Source organism: Electrophorus electricus, chromosome 13 (assembly GCF_013358815.1).
Source record: "Electrophorus electricus isolate fEleEle1 chromosome 13, fEleEle1.pri, whole genome shotgun sequence".
In the NCBI taxonomy this organism is placed as follows: domain Eukaryota; kingdom Metazoa; phylum Chordata; class Actinopteri; order Gymnotiformes; family Gymnotidae; genus Electrophorus; species Electrophorus electricus.
The window spans coordinates 18,805,053-18,825,695 of NC_049547.1; the positions used below are offsets into that span (position 1 = coordinate 18,805,053).

At 36.5% G+C, this 20,643-nt stretch overlaps 1 protein-coding gene across 2 annotated transcripts; it reads left to right on the forward strand.

Annotated features, from left to right (window-relative positions):
* Positions 1–620: 620 nt before the first annotated feature.
* snx9a (sorting nexin 9a) lies at positions 621–19,810 on the forward strand. Of its 2 annotated transcripts, XM_035533149.1 has the most exons (19): positions 621–843; positions 3,450–3,536; positions 4,520–4,594; positions 5,775–5,858; positions 7,027–7,108; positions 9,197–9,338; positions 9,535–9,622; positions 9,725–9,850; positions 9,945–10,062; positions 11,146–11,276; positions 11,419–11,522; positions 11,612–11,715; positions 14,156–14,233; positions 14,343–14,419; positions 14,666–14,755; positions 16,291–16,416; positions 17,640–17,754; positions 18,070–18,161; positions 18,523–19,810. In XM_035533149.1, the coding sequence occupies exons 1-19, from the start codon at positions 832–834 to the stop codon at positions 18,568–18,570; spliced, it is 1,779 nt and encodes a 592-aa protein (XP_035389042.1). In that variant the 5' UTR covers positions 621–831; the 3' UTR covers positions 18,571–19,810. The 2 variants fall into 2 exon arrangements, with proteins under 2 accessions (XP_035389042.1, XP_026875934.2); XM_027020133.2 differs by lacking the exon at positions 16,291–16,416.
* Positions 19,811–20,643: the final 833 nt, after the last annotated feature.

The window sequence follows — 20,643 nt, forward strand, 5'->3', positions numbered from 1 at the left end:
ATGTGGTGATTGAATGCCTTTTTTATCAAAGCAATGCAAAACAATATAGACAGTTCGCACACACACACACACACACACACACACACACACACACACACACACACACACACACATATATATATATATATATATATATATATATATATATATATATATATATATAATTCTATTTTTTAAGTGGTCTTGGTATCGAGGCAAGTTTGAAAATGAATGTAAAAAAAACTGCAAAATGCTGCTCAATAGGCGTAGTTAGATGCCAAAACCTGAAGATGGCGACATTGCCTCGAGTGTGAACCAAGGTTGCGACACTCGCTATGTTCACTTTTCCAGCAAATTACAACCCACTGGCCGTGCTGGTGTTGGAATGGAACGATAACACATAAATAAATATAATTTACATGTCAGGGTGTGTACAACTTTATGAATAAGCATACTTCTATTTATTCACAAAACGACTTATTATTCGGCATTAGATTTGAACTGTTCTATATTAGATCCATAAATGTTCGTATGTGTTCAAAGCTTTACAATGGTCTGTATGAATAACCAAATTGTGTACGATACAGATGAATAACTTTGAGGGCGACATCCCAAAAGATTGTCACAAGGCACATTTCTTGGCCAGTGTGCTGTATTTTCCGGTTGTCTGCTCTGGAAAGGGGTCGAGACATAGCTCCATTGCAAGCACAACAACACTGGATATTGCAGGGTGTGTTTCTATGGTCAATTCCATTCGCATAACGTATTCGTTTGGTAAAACCGACATATCTTACATCAACAGTTGCTTGTGTGGATAATCTATTCAGAATCAGCTAAATAAATGCTGCTACAATGGCAATCAAGGTAAGTTTGTGTAAACGACAAAAGAACTTACATTAGTTATGTGGATTTACTTCGGATTTTTGACAACACAGCAACATACAGCGGATGTGAAAACTGTTCAGTTAAACTGGATTCGACACGCAAATCCTAATGCGTTGTAATTTAATACAACTCGATTGAAACGTTGCCGTTGATGAGTTAGAGTTTTTAGTAATGGTGTTTTTGTTTCGGTTTTGTAGGTAGGTAGCCTTTCTTAAATTCCCGTGCTCTAGCTAGGTCAGGTTCCCCTGGAGTGGTATTTAGGTAATCTTTAAAGTCAACACAATTCCGTATTCTGTTTAGGTAATGTTTAAGGTGGATACAATCTACCGTATATGTTGGGAAATTAGACTATTCCAGTTTAGAATATGACTGATATAACTCTTGTTAACAGCGGACATAACTATTAACACACTTCTTTGCTGACACTTTCTAATACTTCCATATGTTACAATAATGTGCGCTCGTCATTACATTGAAATAAATAAATTAATCAAGAGTCAGAAATTGGTATTTGATATAATCAGCAATTCCAGCTGTAGAAATGTTGAATACTAAAATCGACTGTAAATAGTTCCAGAAAATAAATAAAGGGCATGGTGTTCACGCGAGCACACCTACCTGCTGAGGTGGTGGTAGCTGAACAGCCCTTAGGCGAATTGTTAGAACAAAGCAGGCACGGATCCGGGTAAATGTTTCTGACAGTATGGTGACCTCAGTGGCATTGTTACATTTACTGAAATAGTTTTCCCTGTATCAATTAGACTTACCGCTTTTAAAATTTTTGACAAGTTGAATATACCGACGTGCTATGATGTATCAGTTTACACTAGCTTATTGTTGTTGTTACTCAAATTGAGAGAAAAGTACACTTTTTAGGTTTTAGTTTAAAAGAACACTACATAAAATTAAAGTCCTAAGAGTTCCTCAATCCATGAAAATAATTTAAAGTCTTAGGATAATTGACCTGAAACATTTTGTGTACCACAAAATTTTCATTAAGTAAGTAGATCCTGAATCAAAATCACAAGTATAACAACACCTTTTAGGAATGACAAAAATCTTGTTCGGAATACATTTTACAGGTATGCACCTGACAGAATTGCAGTTTGCTCTAAGGTCTCTCAAAACCTGAGGTTGTTTTCATATCATAGATTAGTGCTAAATTCCTTGGCTTCTAATATTAAATATATATGTATTTGAATGTGTTTTTTTTTCTGCTCTTTATGCTTTTTACTGTTGTGTGTCCTGGCATCTTATTGCTTACTTTTGTTCTTGTTGTGCTGTCCGGTGTCGACCAGAGGAGGATGTGTTCCACCTTTGAGTTTTGGTACTTCTCAAGGTTCCTTATACTCTTAAGGTGATTTTCCTTGGCACTGTCACCTTTGCTCTGGTCACTGAGGTCTTGGGCATCTCGAAAGCTGCTTTGTCCGCGTCGATTGTTTGATATATTTTGACTGTTTGATATAGTCACACATTGGTGTATTTGGACAAATGAACATCCACAAACACAAAGGAATGCTTAATGATGAGATTACATAAGAACTTATTTTGCAGGAAGTGTTTTACTTTTGAGAACAGTAAATCCATTGTTCACTTAACGTTCTTAGTGGTGCTATATTTTGTAATGTATTGAGCATGCTGCTGCTGGATCATTGTTATTTTATTTTGAAGGTATATCAGTTCACTTGATCATTGTTATTCTATTCTGAAGGTATATCTCAGTTCACTGGATCGCGCGAGCCTTTCTGTGTTCATATCACTGCAATTGGTATTTAGTAATAGATTCCTTTATCAAAAGCGTAGCATTGCTTGCAATTTATTTGATAATTGTCTTTTTACAGTTATCAAAATATCTTACCTCACATTATGAACATCAAGAACAGAAAGTCATTTTTCAGACACTTTTTTTCTGACATATTTCAAAAGATTTCAAAACAAGTAAAATATGTCAAATAAGCTTGCTGACCAGACCCCTGATGTATAAGTATTGTTTATTTGTGAATGTTATTGTGTTTAGTTAAATTTTAATTACTATTTTCATTTGTTATGTTCTTTTATACATATTAGAAATCTAAATGTCACTTACTGCAGGTCTCATTTGGACTGACTGTAAAAAAAAATTAAAAAACAAAAATAAGGTTATTTCATGAACTCAAATGAATCAAATATAAATACAGAGGTAAATTCTACAGAAAGCAAACTGCAAATATATATCCATCAGTGACACTCCCCATCTGTGAAACTGCAGAGGGCCAAGTTGAGCCTGGCTTGCTGCGTGTCATATTTCTAAGATGTTTTTGGTGAAAACAATGAGAAAATCAGTGTTTTCCCTTACTGAAGGATTCCTTTTGTTCTTTGATGTTCTTGATTCAGCAGTCTTGAAGTGGAGTGGCCCTTGCAAAACCACAATTTGAATAAATACAAGTCAAAACTGTCAAAACTCAATACATTATTGAGAGGTGTGTTTGAGCAAATTTTCAAGGTTTTAAACGTTTTTTATTCTTCTCATCCACACTACTACTTCTGTGCATGTTTCTGCATACAGTATGTTTGTAATGACATAAATATTTATGTGTTATGTTCAGGCTCAGGCACTCTATGACTTCACTGCTGTGTCAGGCAACAATGAGTTGAGCATCCAAGAGGGAGAAACACTCACTGTCATTAACTGGGTGAGGACACCATCAACATCTCTTTGTTTTGTGGATAATTTTTATATATATTTTTAGTTGGTTATAAACCCAGACCATAAGCTACCTGAATGGAGTAAAATGTTAAACTGTGATCTACTAAGTCTGCTAAATCTGTTAAAAAATTAAGCAAATAAAACTTTTAACAGTCCATCTGTATTAACCCATAAGGCAAGCATGCATGTCTTTGAAGGAAGGTTTGGATTGACGATGAGGAACTGAGAGGTGTTGGACATTTAAATCTCAAGAATTAGAAAAAAACTGATTATTGCAGCTTTAATGGGCCACAAATAAATTTGCAAAGTGAAGCAGAATACCATCGGAATACATATTTACTCTTTGAGCCCTTCCTCCATCCCTACCTCACACACATGGAGACTGTCCCACACACTCATTGTCATCCTCTTCTTGTTAATAGCATCACACTGACTGGCTGGAATTATCCTGTACATGAATATGAGGTTCATGAGTGTAATGAAATGTCTGGCACAGTACCTCTTCCTTGGACACATACATCCTGTAGGACTAAGGGCATCCTGTAGGACTAAAAATCGGCCAGTACTGTATTCAGCTCTTCCTACTTTGTGCTAGAACCTTCCAAAAATTATGATGGCCAAAAGAGTCCAAAATTATTCCAAGTTCACAAGATGCCAAGTTTAGTATCCATCATTGATATGCACTACTGGTTTGTTGTAGATGTGTAATAATTCAAACAAGGAAACAAGGAAAGACAGGTGGCCCTTCCTGCTTGTCAGTGATTTTTGTGTGCACACAGAACATAGAAAGGTGGTTAAGTGTGTGTGTGTGTGTGTGTGTGTGTGTGTGTGTTTGACTAGTGTTTCCTCTGGTGTTGTCACACATCCCCCCCCCCCCCCCCCCACGAATGCGTGCAGTTTATTTTGGCCAGCTGTATTCTAGAATTACTTTGTTATCTAATGTTACAATGTTGTATCTACTTTATGTAGAATGTTGGTGGAGGCTGGGTAGAAGCTCAAAACTCTAAAGGACAAACAGGCTTGGTGCCAGAGGATTATATACAGGTAAGAAAAAATATTGTAATTATTCACATACTTAGTAAAATTCATATTAACTGTTGATGACAATAGAATAAGACTATGCAAATTATTAAAAGATGTACAAAAATTTGTGTGAATCTAAAAGAATTTGAGTGCAGCACAGACATATGTGTGCCTGCTGTAGGCTGGAGATTTGTAGCATGTAGTAGCTGTTTTGACCTTCAAAACAACACCACTTCACCTGGGAATGTATTGTACTTTGATACTAAACAGACCTTTTGACTATGTTGTTTGCACCAAATTCTGATCCATTCACAGTCATGATGGAAAAGAAACCTGGATTTGTGACCAAGCTGGGTTTTTTCCCCCCAGTCTTTACTATTCCAGTTTTGATTTCCCTGTGCACTATGGAAACTGGAGTTTTTTGCCCTCCCTGACAAACTAGGTACCCTACAACAGACTGATTTTGCCTGTGTAAGATAAAATCCATTAATTGAAACATTCTGAGACAACATTCTATAAACCAGTAATAAATCTGGATGTAATTTGCCTTGTTTTAGACCAGTTCTTTGCTAGCATGATTCTGGATTATCCTTTGACCCATTTGAACCACAAGGAATCCCGATCACAGATAGTTTTTGGTTTTTTTTGGTTGTGTCTGAAAAGCCCATAAATACTTTTTTTGGGAGCCACAATTCCCATCATTAATTATCACGCTACATTAATAATCATACTTCTTTCAAAGTCACAAATGTCACTATGTTGCCCATTTCAACAATCTGTTCAACATTAACCAATAACATGAATGTTGTTATGCCTAATTATTACCACAAGGTGCACAATTTGTGTAAAGGTTGAGGGTGTACCTAATATTGCCTTCCATTATACAAATAAAGACACTTATAAATACAGTCTAAACTTTGAATTTATACCTAACAATCCCCAGAACATAATCCTGCTCCACTATCTTCTGTTCTACGAACTACTACACTACACAGGCCAGCATGTGAATGGTTTTATAAAATATTTTTGACCAAAGTTGTGGGATTTGCATATACACAGAGGTCCTTCATCACATGTGTAAGCAACTGTGTATGTTTGCATATTTGAAACACTGTGTACTTTGCTTGCAAAGGTGATGAAGGACCTCTCTCCAAAATGTCCTGTAATGTGTGTGTGTGTGTGTGTGTGTGCTACATTGCAGACCAATTCAGGATGTATAGCTGCTTCAGTAGGACATCATACTAATGCCTACAATTCCAGTTCTCACAACACTGCAGTCACTCAGGTGAACCTTAATTTATTACTGACTTGCATGTCACAGTAACATAGGGTACCTTTTTTATTTGAGGTTTGTTATGGATTTACTCTGAGCCAGTAAATATTATGTTGAGGGATCCCAAATTCCTCAAATTCTCTGTAAGCAGTACCAGTCTAAATTTGAGTGCAATAACTTTCAGAGCCATACTTCATCTTTCTAAATTTGTGTGCCATCTTTTGTGTGCCAGATATTTACTATAGTATGGCACAAAAGGCTCTAAAGATGAAAAAGCTGAAAACATATATTAGTTTGCTAATTTTATTATCATTTACTTTGAATAAACAAAAATTAAGAGACATTATCAATGATCACAAAAACAGAAATCTTCTGCAATTTTTCTCTAATTTTACAACTTTGCAATACAACATTTCATGAACTGGAACAAAATTGTATATTAGAACATTGCATTAGCAGGAAATGTCATCAAGTGCTGAAAATTGTCAAAAAGGCACATGTAAGGAGCCCAGCAGATTGGGATGACTCACTGACATTAAGGATGATCCTTGACAACAGAGTACTGATAGTAAACACTTGAGTTACTTTGTGTCCTGGATAAATTGGTATAAATGTTTCCAATAGTCTGAAGCAGGAAGAAAGCCAAATGCTTTCTCATAGTGATGGATCAGTTTTTAGCAGGCTCAAGGTCAGACCTATTGATAAAGCATGCCATTAAGGCTAGGAGGATGCGCAGTGAGGGAAAACCTTTTAGGTCCCTAGCAAAACCAGACTAGTCTTATACGTGAATCTGTCAATGGCCATGCCAGAGGACTTTAGATAGTTATGTCTGTATACCAGACAATGAATCCATTTGCTGCTTATTACTCACCACTTCAAGAGACAATTATTATTGACATTTATATAAATTAATGTAATAATGGCTTATTTTCTAACGCTTTGAACAGAATTCAGGAAGCAGCTGTGTATATGGAACATTTCCTAGAAACTTTGATAGTGTTAGTAGTTAGTAGAATTTACAACAGTGACATTTACAATGTATTTGCATACAATCCAGTTAATCTATGGTCAACTGGACAAGTTAAATAATGGATCACAAAGTTGTATTTTATGGTATTGAAAATAAAATGATTACACAGTATGCATTAAAAGAAATGCTGTTTTTTACATTTTATTGTAGGGAGTTAATAGCAGTGAACACACTAACAACAGTCGAGTCGAGAACTGGGGTTACGGTCAACAGCAAGTGCTGGCATATCAGGGTAAGAGGAAAGAGCACCGTCTCTCTCTATTATAACACAGCTGCATGTGGTTCATTGTCAAAAGGGTACAATATGATAATTAACCAAAGACTTCCAAGTGTAAATTCTGTGTTTCTGCTTTGTATTCAAGAAGGTAGAATGTCGTTATATATTTGTGTATACTTCTAGTTATATATTTTTTACTAATTTTGAATAATCTTAGTTTTGTATCTGATCACTCCCATTTGTTTGTAATGGGACAAAAGTACTGGGACAAAACCATGGTAAATAAATAAAGTAGTAAAAATATCTGTGTAATTTGTAGTTTGTAAGTAGTGTAAAAAACTAAAACAAAATAGTGTAAACTACATATTTATTAAATATCTGATGTTTAATTGCACCATATCTAATGCATATTCCATTTTTTAAATTGATTAGATAGTCTCTTTTTTCAGTCTACATGTTTATCTGTGTAGTTTGGGCTATTCTATTTCAACCTTTCTAATTTTGATTCTAATGAGAGGTGTAAATCTTTTAAATATACTGTTAAAGATGTTTATATATGGTTGATTATTCCTTCATGGTTTGCTGTTTTCAATTAATATTAAGTAAGTGGTTTGTAATAGTATAATTGGATTCAACATCTTTTGTTCCTACGGTATCCAATATATTTTCAGTTATTTATTTTTACAATGCTCTGAGCACGTGTGTGCATAGATGGGCTCACTTGCAATAAGATGAATGCAGCTTTATTAGTGAACACAGGAATTCCACAGACATAATCAAAAGTACAGGCCAGGGTCGAAATCCAGAAGAGCAATCAACAATGTAAACAACAGATGGGGGACAGGCAAAGAGGGTAATCCAAAAATAGGCAGAGATCCAACAAAGCAGAGAAACATACAAAGATATACAATGGCTCAGAAATGTACCGAGTAGATGAGACCTCACAAAGACTGGTAACAAATATGGGGTTTATTACTGAGACTAATTAGGACTAACACAATACAGGCGAGTACAATAACTGGTAGGTTAGAACTAACTAGGGGGCGGAACCAAATGAAACCAAACCAAGGAAACAGGAGAAAACAAAACCAGGAATTAAGTAAACAGATGCATTGCCATGGGAAACATGACAATTTTGAAAATGAAAAGCTGGGAGGTGGCAACAAATTGCAGACTTGATGTTGTTAATGTAGTATGACTCTTACTACAACAGGTAATGTCATACCACCTTAGTTTAAGTGCATTTGTCCTGACACGTCCACTATGCATCCATCATGTCTTTGTGGTCTGAAGTAGCCTTAAATGGGAGCATTCCTGTCAGAATATCTTCTTGCTACAATCTCCCTCAGCCAAGAAATAAAAACTTGTTCAATACAATTGCTCAGGGTACACTAGGCTCTATTGCAATGATGAATTGTTTGCTGAATATCTTTTCATTTATTTGTTTTGCAGTTCTTCCAGGATTTCTCCTAGCAGCTCTAAGTTGTCTTTAGTTTATGCAATGCAACCAAGCTTTCTTTGACTGTTTTGTGTACATTTAAACCAAAAAACTAATTTAAGCAAGTTCTATTTCTGATACAGTCATTTGCACCAGTGTCTTCTAGTCTCAGACATTTCTCAGAACTAGCTGAAATTTGCTGTAGAACTCTCTTAAAGCTTGTGCCCTTATCATTGGGGGACCTCAAATTTGAATTGGTCTTTGGCCAGAGAATCCAAGATAACACAATTGGCCATCTAGCCAGGAAGGACAGCCTGTGTTCCAGGTTGGTAGTTATCATGTAATGGAGAGATAACAGTGAGTTGACTGACAGAAAATAATTGATAGACTGGGTACAAACTTCCATGTAAATAAAAGGGGAATCATATAAATATGTGAATTCACAAATTATGCACTATGATGGGTCTTTGTCCATGCACAAGGGGGACCAGTTAGTAATTCAGAAACATTGCTTTGTTTATGCTGTGAACTTATAGGCAGTGGAATTTAGTCTTCTTCGGGCATCTAAAAGGAATCTTCTTCAAGAAAGTTGACAGAAAAAAAAAGGTTTTAAAAAAGTGTCCTTTTAATATGCGTAATTGGCATGTTCTTGCCATGTCTGTCAGGTTCCATTGATGATGATGAGTGGGACGATGAGTCAGATGATGGCAGGTCAATGGGTGGCAACAGCTGGTCACAAACAGAAGAGGGTGGAGGGAGAATACAGCGGAGTGCAGCACATCACTCTGTGAAGATTTCTCTTAACAAGTAGGACAAGCATCCATACTATAAGTATAGTATTACCTAGAGAAATTGAATCATTAAACAGTTGTCGCTGACCAGGCTTTGATATGACACAACTCTGATGAGGTATTTCACTATTTCTGTGGTACTACCCTCAATCTTGCTGCCTATGTGAAACAATGCCATTCTGATGCAAATTGTAATCTTCATCTCCTCGTAGATTTCCAGTTTTTTCCAAGGCACCGAATCCTGAAGTGTATTTGCTATCAAAACATTTGCCTAAACAAACTGACAGATTGCCAATATATGTAAGCTACATAAGTTACTATCATTGATGTTAGCTTTGTTGTTGCTGCTTTTTCTGTTGTCACCTCATCAGAACCTCTGTTCCTTTTGATTTTCACTGCTAGATGGGAGAGGTGGGTCCAGTGTGGTTGTATCCACAAAGTCAGTTAGACTGTGTGGTAGCTGATCCCAAAAAGGGATCAAAAATGTATGGCCTGAAGAGCTATATTGAATATCAGATTACACCTAATGTAAGTTGGTCATCTATTTTTTTCATACTGGTGTCCTGAGGTTTCATGTGTCAACAACTGTAAAATAGCGCTTTTGTTGCTTGTCATTTCTCAGAGTACAAATAGACCTGTCAATCACAGATACAAGCACTTTGACTGGCTGTATGAGAGGCTTACGGAAAAGTTTGGCTGTGCACTCCCTATCCCAAGTCTTCCAGATAAACAAGTCACAGGTTAGTGGAACCCAAAGAGTGCTTGTGGCCACATTAGGGTCTGGATCCAAATATTTTTAAACCTGTTTGAATATTATTACAATAAGGTAGTGCCATTATTTATCAGAAAATACATTCCAGAAATGTACAAGGTGTACACCCTGCACAGAAATCATACAAGCGTATTTAAAGTACCTACAAAATAAATATAATAAGCAATATGAAATTTGAATTGAATATAGTGTGTAAATCAGAGTGAACAATGCTTGAATAACTTCAAATACAAACATGGCATACAGCTTTCATTCAATCTTCATTTAATCTTGGGAAATATCGAGGAAGATCCTCATTTACATTGTAGCTGAGCAGGAATTACAAAAAACCAGATTGAGTGAAATAGATAAAAAGACAGGAATAGCTATGAGGTGAAATAAATGATTAAATACTTAAAAAAAAAACAATTTAAAAATTATTAAGCAATACTAAAACTAATCAGGCTCTCATGTCATGAGATAAATTAAGCAAAGTAGCTAATGAAACTAAAAATGAATGAAAATCCCTAAAATCAAACAGTTCAATAATAATTATAATAAATAAAATGTAATTTGGAATAATAAAAATAAAATAATGATTATAATGATATTAGTAAAAGAATAAATAATAAATATTGCTAAACCTTTTAAGAATGGACTAACTGTAACAAGGGCAGGCTGCAGGAAGGTGGTTAGAGATTAAGGAAACGAGGAAATTGTCAAACATTCCTAGATTTTACTGGCTTCAGCTTCAGATTGAATTCTTATTGCTTCAGGGGGAAATTTAATTTCCATTTTAATTTTAAAATAAAATATCTGAATATTTAAAATTAAATTGAATTGAATTAAAATATCTGAATGTAATGCATTTATGATTATATGTGTATATTATCATGTAAATGTATATTAATTAAATATACATGATTGCCTTGCATAGATAATCAGGCAAAAACCGGTTTCGGCATGTCTGTTTACTTAGACTGTGGACTGGTACTGTGTATTTGAAACCAAATGCTTAGTTCTAACAGTATTTTAGACCAATAAAAACTGCTGTTCTCTCATTTTTATGCAGGTCGGTTTGAAGATGAATTCATTAAAATGCGAATGGAACGTCTACAGGCTTGGATGTCTCGTATGTGCCGACATCCCGTAGTCTCAAATAGTGATGTTTTTCAACTGTTCCTCACCTACAAAGATGAGAAGGTACCAGCACCTCTCTGAACTTGCATACAAATTCAACATGCACCTGTAAATATGGTTAATACATTACAGTACAATATATTATCCATCTATATAAATATCTGAAGCTTTTTAATTACTATTCATATTTCTTTGTCTTTGTTAGGACTGGAAAGAAGGCAAACGCAAAGCAGAAAAGGACGAGACAGCGGGAGTAATGATCTTCTCGTATATGGATCCCGAGGTCCCAGATCTAGAGCCTACAGAAGTGTAAGGCAACTTTTTAGACCTGTAAACAAATACATTTCTGAACTTTAAGATTATCATCAGAATAAGGTTACTTGCTTGGTTTGTTACAGAGAGCAGAGGTATGAGACATATAGCCGCTTCACCAGATCTATGGATGATGGTGTTAAAGACCTCCATTCTGTCAGCCATCTTCACTGGAAGAGATGTACAGGACGTGAGTTCATATCCTCTTCATAGAGGATTTCGGAGACATCCTGGGTCAATGGCATTGATGAATGCTTACTGATACACACTGATCTAAGGCCATTTTGTTTGTTTCTCTTCATTGGTTTTGTGTAGTGTTAGTATTAGAATTTTGGGGAAATTCCTTAATACTAATCTAATAATACTGCCATTGCTTTGCAACCAGTTTAAGCAGTCTAGCCTGCAAGGGGCTGATCTGGCTGCAGGTTTGCATTCCAACCAAGCAGGAGCACACACAATACAGCTAGTCAGTTTTTTTGAAGAATGAGACTAACCGATTAAATAAATGGGATATGGTGTGTTCCAGCAACCAGATCAGCTCTTGGTGGATTACATTGCCTAGGCCAGATTCAAAAATATTACACTGTCAGGTTTCAGTTAGCACTTTGCAAAGGAGAAATAATAACTGGTCATTTCAGTCATTTAGCCATATATCATTTTAGGCAAATTATTTCTTTCCAAGCAGCAGTACCTGATGACAACAACAATATTTAGCTTCTCTTCAAATATTAGATACTTTATCATGATTCTTCCTAGTGACAGCATGCCCAGGATTTTGAAGGCCAGAGCCTGTTTTAATGCACCATTGTAAGTAGTAGCTCAACTAGGCAAAGCAAGGCAAGTTTATTTCTATAGCACCTATCATGCACAACTGCACAACTTCTTTTGCTCCTAGAGCAAACTCTAGCAGTTGCATTTTGAATGAACTGAATCTGTTTGATCAATTGCCATTTTTGGGAGTCTCGTTAGGAGACCTGCTACAGATAAAAGCATGGATGGGTTTCTGCTAAAACTGAGATCAGAGTCTATTAATATGCCTAGGTTACGAGCTAGCTCTTTAGAGTTTAGTTTTCTAGGCAGCTAGTCTGTGCCTTTCATTACTTTAACAAATAATAATAATATCTGTTTTATCTTTAGTCAGTTGCCGAAGGTTTAGGTCCATCTGATTAGTGACATGCTCAAGGCACTTGCAGAGAGTTACTGGGGCCGTAGTTGTCTGGGGAAAGGGCTAAGTAAATCTGAGTGTCATCTGCATAGCTATGGTACGATAGCCCAGAGTCTGATTTGACCAAGAGGAAGCATATATAAGTTAAATAAGAGTGGCCCAAGAATCAGTCACTGGCACTGTTTCAGAAACCTTATTTTCAATTTCAACAAAATAATTCCTGCCTTGCAGGTATGACTGAACAATTTTAGGACTGAAATTTGTCTAGACAGCCATTTGTGGGTAGGAAATCAGTAAGTTAATTGAAATCAATTTTCTCAGTGGTTTTCCTAATGAACAATAGATTTGAGATTGATCTGTAATTACTTATCACTCTTGCGTACAAGTTTTTCTTTTTTAATAGAGGCTTCAGTATAGCAGTTTTTAGTGTGTTAGGAAAAACATGTAATAAGTATGAGGTGTGTCTGAAGTCTGAAGTATGTGATGTGCTATTGAGTAATACACATTCTTTAAGAAGGTAGTAGGTAAGGTGTCAAGGCTGCGTGTAGATGATTTAAGGTGCCTCACTGTATTGATTAAAATTTTATCAATAGCACTGGGACATTTTCATGATAACTTTACATGGTGATAGACAAATTGCAATCTCATTGGTGGATAGAGACACTAATAGCTTGTCTGATATTAAAAATCTTAGTATTAAAATTTCATTACATAACTCAGTTGATAATAATTATGGGGCCATTTGTGTTCGCAAATTTGTTAATTTGTCAACCATTAATAATGTTATTCACACTACCCTTAACAAGCTAATTTTATTACCTTTATTGTAACATGCTTTTATGATTTTTAAGTTTTGCCTTAATTATAATTAATATTTTATACTTTTTAAAAGTATGCTTTTGTACTCTTATGTAAAGTCTGAAATCCTCTCAGGGATTGACAGATCACTGTGATGCTATAGTGGTTTGTAGATGTTAGTTGGTATCCTCTGATGGATTGAGAGAAGACCATGTTATCCTCTCATGGTTTGAGAGAAGACTGTGTTGATATGACTGTTTCAGGAACTAAATAAAGTCCGATATCCTCTCAAGGATTGAGAGATGATTTTGGTGGTACTTTTTGGTGGTACTTTTGGTGGCACTTTTATTTCTTCACTTTATTCTTAAATTATTTTTCCTTGTTTTAATTTTATGCCTACATTTTTACTCTCTTTGCCTTTTGAGGTGCTAGATCTCAGGAATGTATATGCTTTTATTTCTCTTTTTGTTTCAATCATTTTTATTTAAATTCATTTTTTCAATCATAATTCTGTTTTATTTCTATTATCCTATATGTCTTTGTATTATCTTATTTGTAAAGCACTTTGAGTGTCCACAGTGTATGAAAGTCCTGACAGTGTATCTGAAATTTTGATGCCATCTGTGTTCAGCCTTTTATACCTTTTTGTTATGTTTTTCTTCACAAGCCCTACAGAAGGAATACCGGCACATTGGGAAAGCACTTCAGAACCTGTCCTCGGTTTTCAACACAAGTGGATACCAGGGTAGGAGGCCAGAACGCATCACCTAAAGTGTGAACTTTTATTTCTATGTTGACAGTAACAATTAAATTCCCCTTCGTTGTCTTCCTCTTTTCTTCCTCTTCTCCTCAAGGAGAAGCAACTCTTACTGAAGCCCTAATGACAACAGGGAAAATATATGAGGAAATAGCAGAAATTGTTGCTGGACAGGTACTGACCATCAGCATTCTTGTTTTAAAGCTTACTTATGTCAATACTTGCTCAGTCCTTCAGTAATGTTTTTGTCTCTCTGCACCCTTTTTCTCTATTTCCCTCTTGTTATCTTAAATGTGTGATAGGATTGTTACCCTGAAGGCCACACCATAATAGACATGAGCAAGTCACTGTAATTGGTCTGATTTTGAGACCAGTGCTTTATAGAAATTGTGATTTTTTTTCCCTTTTTTGTTTTATAAGCCAAAAAAAGACCTACACTACCTGATGGAAACCAACAATGAATACAAAGGACTACTCGGATGCTTCCCTGACATTATTGGAGTCCAAAAGGTACAGACCTATATTTTTAGTCACAGCCACTTATATGATGTTCAGATTATTAACATTTTAACATTTGTCATTGTGTTTGCAGCACTGTTTCTATTTGTTGTTGTTGTTTTTAATATGTTAAAATATTAAAATTTGGTGTTCAGGCCACAGGCCTGTTGTGGTAATCCATTTTAACCCTTCTGTATCTTTAGCCTTCTGTATCTTTAGCCTTCTGTATCTTTAGCCGATTGCCAACCATGTCTTCAATAGTGGTCAGAACACATGATTGTGTGACTATAAAAGGGAGGACAACTCCAGTGTCTGGGAAGTTGGGTGGTGCCCTGTCTGGAAGTAGAGGATGCTGTACCAATCCTAAAAGAGATCTCTCCCAAACAATCAGGGAGAGTATCTGTTAAAGGTGGTGTTGGAATCAGACTCAGGAGACGATGGAGCCACTTTGAGAGATGAAGAGAGGGTCATGTGGCTGGGCAGTTATGTGCTATTTTAAGTTGATTGTGGCATAACAGGAGTTTGTTCAGACTGACATGGAGCTGATCCAGGACATGTATAGAGCTAAGCTTTTGCTATTTTTGATGGTAAATATTAGTGTCTCATGATTGAAGATATGTGTGGAGGTATGAATAGGAAGGCAAATGTAATGAAGGAGATGGTTGAGATTGTCAAAATAAAATACAAAATAAAAATAAAGTAAAAAAAATATATATCTATGGACACATCACCAGTAATGTTACCTTGGGTCATTGGATGTTTCAGGTCTTTCAACCATCAGATACCCTTTCCCAGGTGATCCAACAGTGATCAGATCCCCGCTTGTGTCCAAGTAGCATGTGCCCAGCAATTGCTTTTTGTTCCACAGCCATCTAAAAGCCTTTCTGCTGCCTCTGTGTTGGCCCTGAAGACCATCCTCTTGTGGGCACCTCTGCAACCCACCTATATGGGCACACACTGCATTCTTCACCCCTGTCTCTGCCACTCATCCACCAAGTCTGCATACTTGGCTTGCTTCCTTTTATTGGTTTCTTCCTCACAGGGAACAATATGCTCCAGCATGACCACCTTTTTTGATGTTTCTGAAACACAATATCTTGTCTCAGGGTGGTTCTCTGCGATGTTCTCAGGGTGGTCCTCTGTAATGGTCTCAGGGCTATAATGATCTCTTGAACACCTCACTCAGGCTGATCATAGAGAGCTTCAGCTTGATGCTCTTCCTGTATAAAGAAATGCTCCACAGGCTGTGTGGCAGGCCCAGACACCTGCACATGTGCTGACCAACCCTCCTCTCAAAGGCTTCTACCTCTGACAAATTCATAGCTCAGCAGTGGCCATGAAAACCAGGAAAGCGTGCCATGCTGATAGGTCCAGGCTTTTTTTCTGGTAGCCCTGACTTGTCAGCTGCTTCCAGCCATACCTCCAACTCTTAGTTTGCGACATTGATGACGGCAGCATCCTTCAGAGTGCTTCTCAAAGATCTTCCCAAGGGTCTTGACTAGTTTGTCTTGACTGATGCTACTTTAATATCTCCCACATGTCAACAGTATCTGTCAGTCACCTTCCCCTTCTTCAGCACCAAAGATCTGAACTTCCCTGGCTGGAAGCCCATCTGTGCCCATATGATGAGCTTCTCTAACCTCTGGAAAGTCCACCTGCATCCTGACACTGAGGTTATTATTGAATAATTGAATATTGTGGGACATAAAAAATAAGTAAATTCACTTACAGCCTGACCAGTTACTAAAAAGGGTCCATGGGGCTATTGCATTTAGAAGAGCTTGCTGAGTTTGATAGATAAGGTGGCTAAACTAAGGGTTCAGTGTAAAGTTGTGTCTGCAGCGGGATAAACTGTTAGGGGTGGGCTTGCTAATGCCACCAATTCTCAGAATTTCTGAAAATAATGTGTCAGTGATACTGAAGTGACCAGAGGCATGTGCATTTTGAATAATATTCTAGTGTTTTATGTCATGCCAAGTGAGGCATAGTAGAAATGACTTGAGGATCAGTGTTTGGAGTGTCCTTTGTTGTTGATGTCATCAGTAGCTATGTTACTGGACATTCCATTCATGCCCTCAAAGAAGGGCAATAGTGATTATATAAAACTTCCACAAGCCAAATGATCCCACCTCTAAGGTGATGAATTTGGTAGACTCTGGGAAGACGAACATTGACCCCAGTAGATATTCCCGAAGATTCAGTCTGAAGGGATGAAGGACTAGGAGAAATAGGACTGAGCCTGGAAGATGATGTGGACAGTTTGATAGGGCATGTCACAAAAAGTTGGATGGGGTGAGTGTGATGCATTTGAACTTGTCCAAAGGGAGGGATGCCTATTATGAATAATGTAAAGGAATTTGAAGTTGGTAGCAGGTAACACTGTCCAAATTCTTATAGAGGTGTTGAAAAGGGCAATAAGATAACCCTGCTTTGCTTGTACATGCCTGAACATCACCACACCAAACTCTGCCTATTGGTCACTAAGCTTCACCCTGACCTTAGTGACACCAATAGGAAAACAGTGACTGGCAGAGTGAATGGGGACTGTAACCAGTCACTGGCTTTCTCCTACTCATCTTACAGTGTTGGATCCAGTGAACATTGAGGAACATTTGTCTTCATATTGTGTGTCCAAATAAATAAACACAATGTGTTCTAAAGTGTGTGGGGTGCAATAATCACCTGATTTCAGGACATCATGTACAACTACCCCTGTCTCTGACCAGATAGCTGTGGTGGCTGCCAATTTTAAGTGATCTACCCAGGGATAGTTTGAGATTTAGTACCCCTCTCCTTTTCAGGAGAATATTACCTTTCTAAACCTTTAGTTCATAACTGTACATGTGTCTTGTTTTATCGTAGAAAATGAATATGCTGTATACCACATTTTTTTCAGGCTGCTATTGAGAAAGTGAAAGATGCTGATCGTCTTGTGGCCATGAATAAAATCGCACCTCAGGACAAGCATAATATGGCAAAGAATCTGAGTACAATGTCATATGCATTTCAAGGTAAATTGACCAGCCTTTTTTTCTTTTTGCTTTCTTTACCTTCTTTACCTTGATTTTCAACATTTTTTATATTTGTAGTTTACTCTCATCTTCAGAATAATTTTCTGATTCAGATTTTTGTCGTACTGCATTAAACATTAGTATCACCTTCCGGTAGCTGATGATGATGATGATGATACTAAACTAGATTTAATATTTTTGCATACATTTGATTGTGTTTATGTCTGTTCATTTCTCTTAATTTGAATCTGTCTAATGTGACTGCCAACTGTTAGAAGTGTAACCTTAGCCTCGTATTTTACCATCTGTCTTCAGCGGAGATGAACCACTTCCATAGCAACCGTATCTATGACTACAACAGAGTCATGCAGTTCTACTTGCAGGAGCAGGTGAAATTCTATGAGACTGTGAGTAAACTAGGTCTGCCAATTTACTTACTAACACTACAGATGTGTAGTAAAGTTTGCATATAAAGGAGAAACCATTTTAAGAAATATATAAAAAGGTAAACCTTTCTTGAAAAAAGTTACATGTAAAGGTAATCTTTATTGAGAAAAATTTTTTAAAATGCAGTGTAAGATAGTTGAATATATTTTGACTTTTAATGGGATTTGCCTATTTTGTAAACCTGTGCTGTACTTTAATAAAATGTCAATTACTTTTTTTCAAAGTATAATATATTGGAAATGTATTGCATAAATTGTTTTTATTGCATTGCTGTGTCATAAATATTATATTGTTTACTAATTATTATTTTCTTCTGGTTAGATTGCGGAGAAGCTAAAGCAGGCGCTCAGTCAGTACACAAACTTGTGAGGACAACCACCACCCATCACGGACACCCTAACACCTATCACAGACACACCCTAATACACATCATAGCCACACCCTACTGTCCATCAGGGACACTCTACTGTCCATCATGGAACCCTACCACCCATCATGGACATCATACCACCTGTCATGGATTACACCCATTGCCACCAATAAGGCTAGCACACTTTGCCATCAACTCTGAAATATGCAATATTTCTACACATGTATGGTCATTCTTTCAGTTTCTATTTGTTTTTTTCTATTCTTTCTATACTCATAAAACCAATGCATTGAATTCATGTTTTGTTTGCTCAGTGTGTATTTATATGACATGTGGATAAGTACATGTCAATAGTGCACAGTACACAGTGACAACATTTCCAGGCTATTGTTACACCTAATCTAAGTGAAAATAATTTAATAGCACAACCTGGATGTTGCAGGAATGTTGATTAGGGCATTGCTTGGGTTATTAGTTGACATGCAGTCAGATTCAGACAACAGTTTAACAGTAATCTGATTATAATTATACTATAATCCAAAAGTGTTTCAATTAACACCTTATTTTTGCACTATTAAAAAGGTATAGCTCATGTATAGTCATGTATAGTCATTATGCACCAATAACCCACGAGTAAGCTCTTCTCCCTCACATAGAATTATTTAACTACATGTGACTTCTAAAACCGTCCCCCCTTGTTTGCAAATGTTTTGTGATAACCTAATAGAAAAAAAAATTGCATTCATTTGCAAATATTCTTGATTCATAATTATGAAGACTCTGAGCTGTTACTATGCTGCTTATTCTTTTGTTCATGGAGGTTGCCCTTGCCTGGGAGGTTACATTTGCCTGGGACCAGTTTGTCCCTGTCCTTGAGTTACAGCATTGTCATATATGCCTGTATCAAGATGTTTTCTTTAAAAGTTGAAAACATACCTACTTGGATTTATACCTTGAGGCTTGACTTTGAAATGTGTGGCCTAATGCAGTTCTGTATTTTCTAAAACACTGTATGTTTTAGATCCACTACTAATTATTACCACATATCTAAAACAACCATTTTCTATGTATTACAGTTCCTGTGTATCCACTGAATGTAATGTATCCTCTGTGTCTTAGATTTTGTTGTCTTTAAACTATGATGAAGACTGTTAAGAATGTCGATATTATACAAAGCTATATGCTTTTACCTAGCTCTCCTATGGTCCTGTTTAACATAAAGTAAGCTATATATCTTTACGTGTCTGTCATGGCTATCCTTTTTGTGGAAAATCCTCTACATTTTTGTGAGCTGTTACAAGCTAACTTTAAGACGGGGTTAATTTTTACTGTAATTGATGACTGCTACAACAGACAGGTATGATACAAGTATACTGTAAAACTTTACAGCATTCTGTCTCTGTAACTAGGTAGCAGGAAACTTGCCAGTGACATCACAGGAAGCAGAGAACAGGGACCAAGCTGACCTTAACATGTGACTCCAAAACAGTTTGTATGTATGTGCGAAAGAGAGGAAGACCCTAAGCAAGGAAACACTCTGCTTCCTTTCCTGAAATAATGTATCAGCAACAAGGTCAAAATTCAAGATCATCCTGTTATTTTGTTTATTTAGCACTTATATATTTAAAGAGTGATTCATTGAGACCATGGTCATATGTTTGCTGGGGTTTTGTTACATATTCAAGCATATTTAAAACATAAGCATCTGCAAAGGTTTAATTATAGAACTATATAAGCAGTTACAAATGTTTAGGGGAAAAAAAAATCCCTGTCATGCAGATCTGCTACACCCTCTGCGTCCTTGACTGACGTATTTTTATCAATGAAGAATGGTCTGCTGCTGATATAAACTGATATAATAATGTATCTGCTTTAGCCTGTGCATTTGGGACACCAGGTGTCACAGGCATAGAATGCGCAGGAAAAAAGGAGGAAGCAAATGTAAGCCTCAAACTGAAGAGTTTAAGGAAAGTAACAAAAACGAGACTGAACATAAAAGCGCATGAACTAAACATGAACTAAAGAAAGCCAACATAAGGAGAACCGTGACAGACAACAGTCATACAGACACA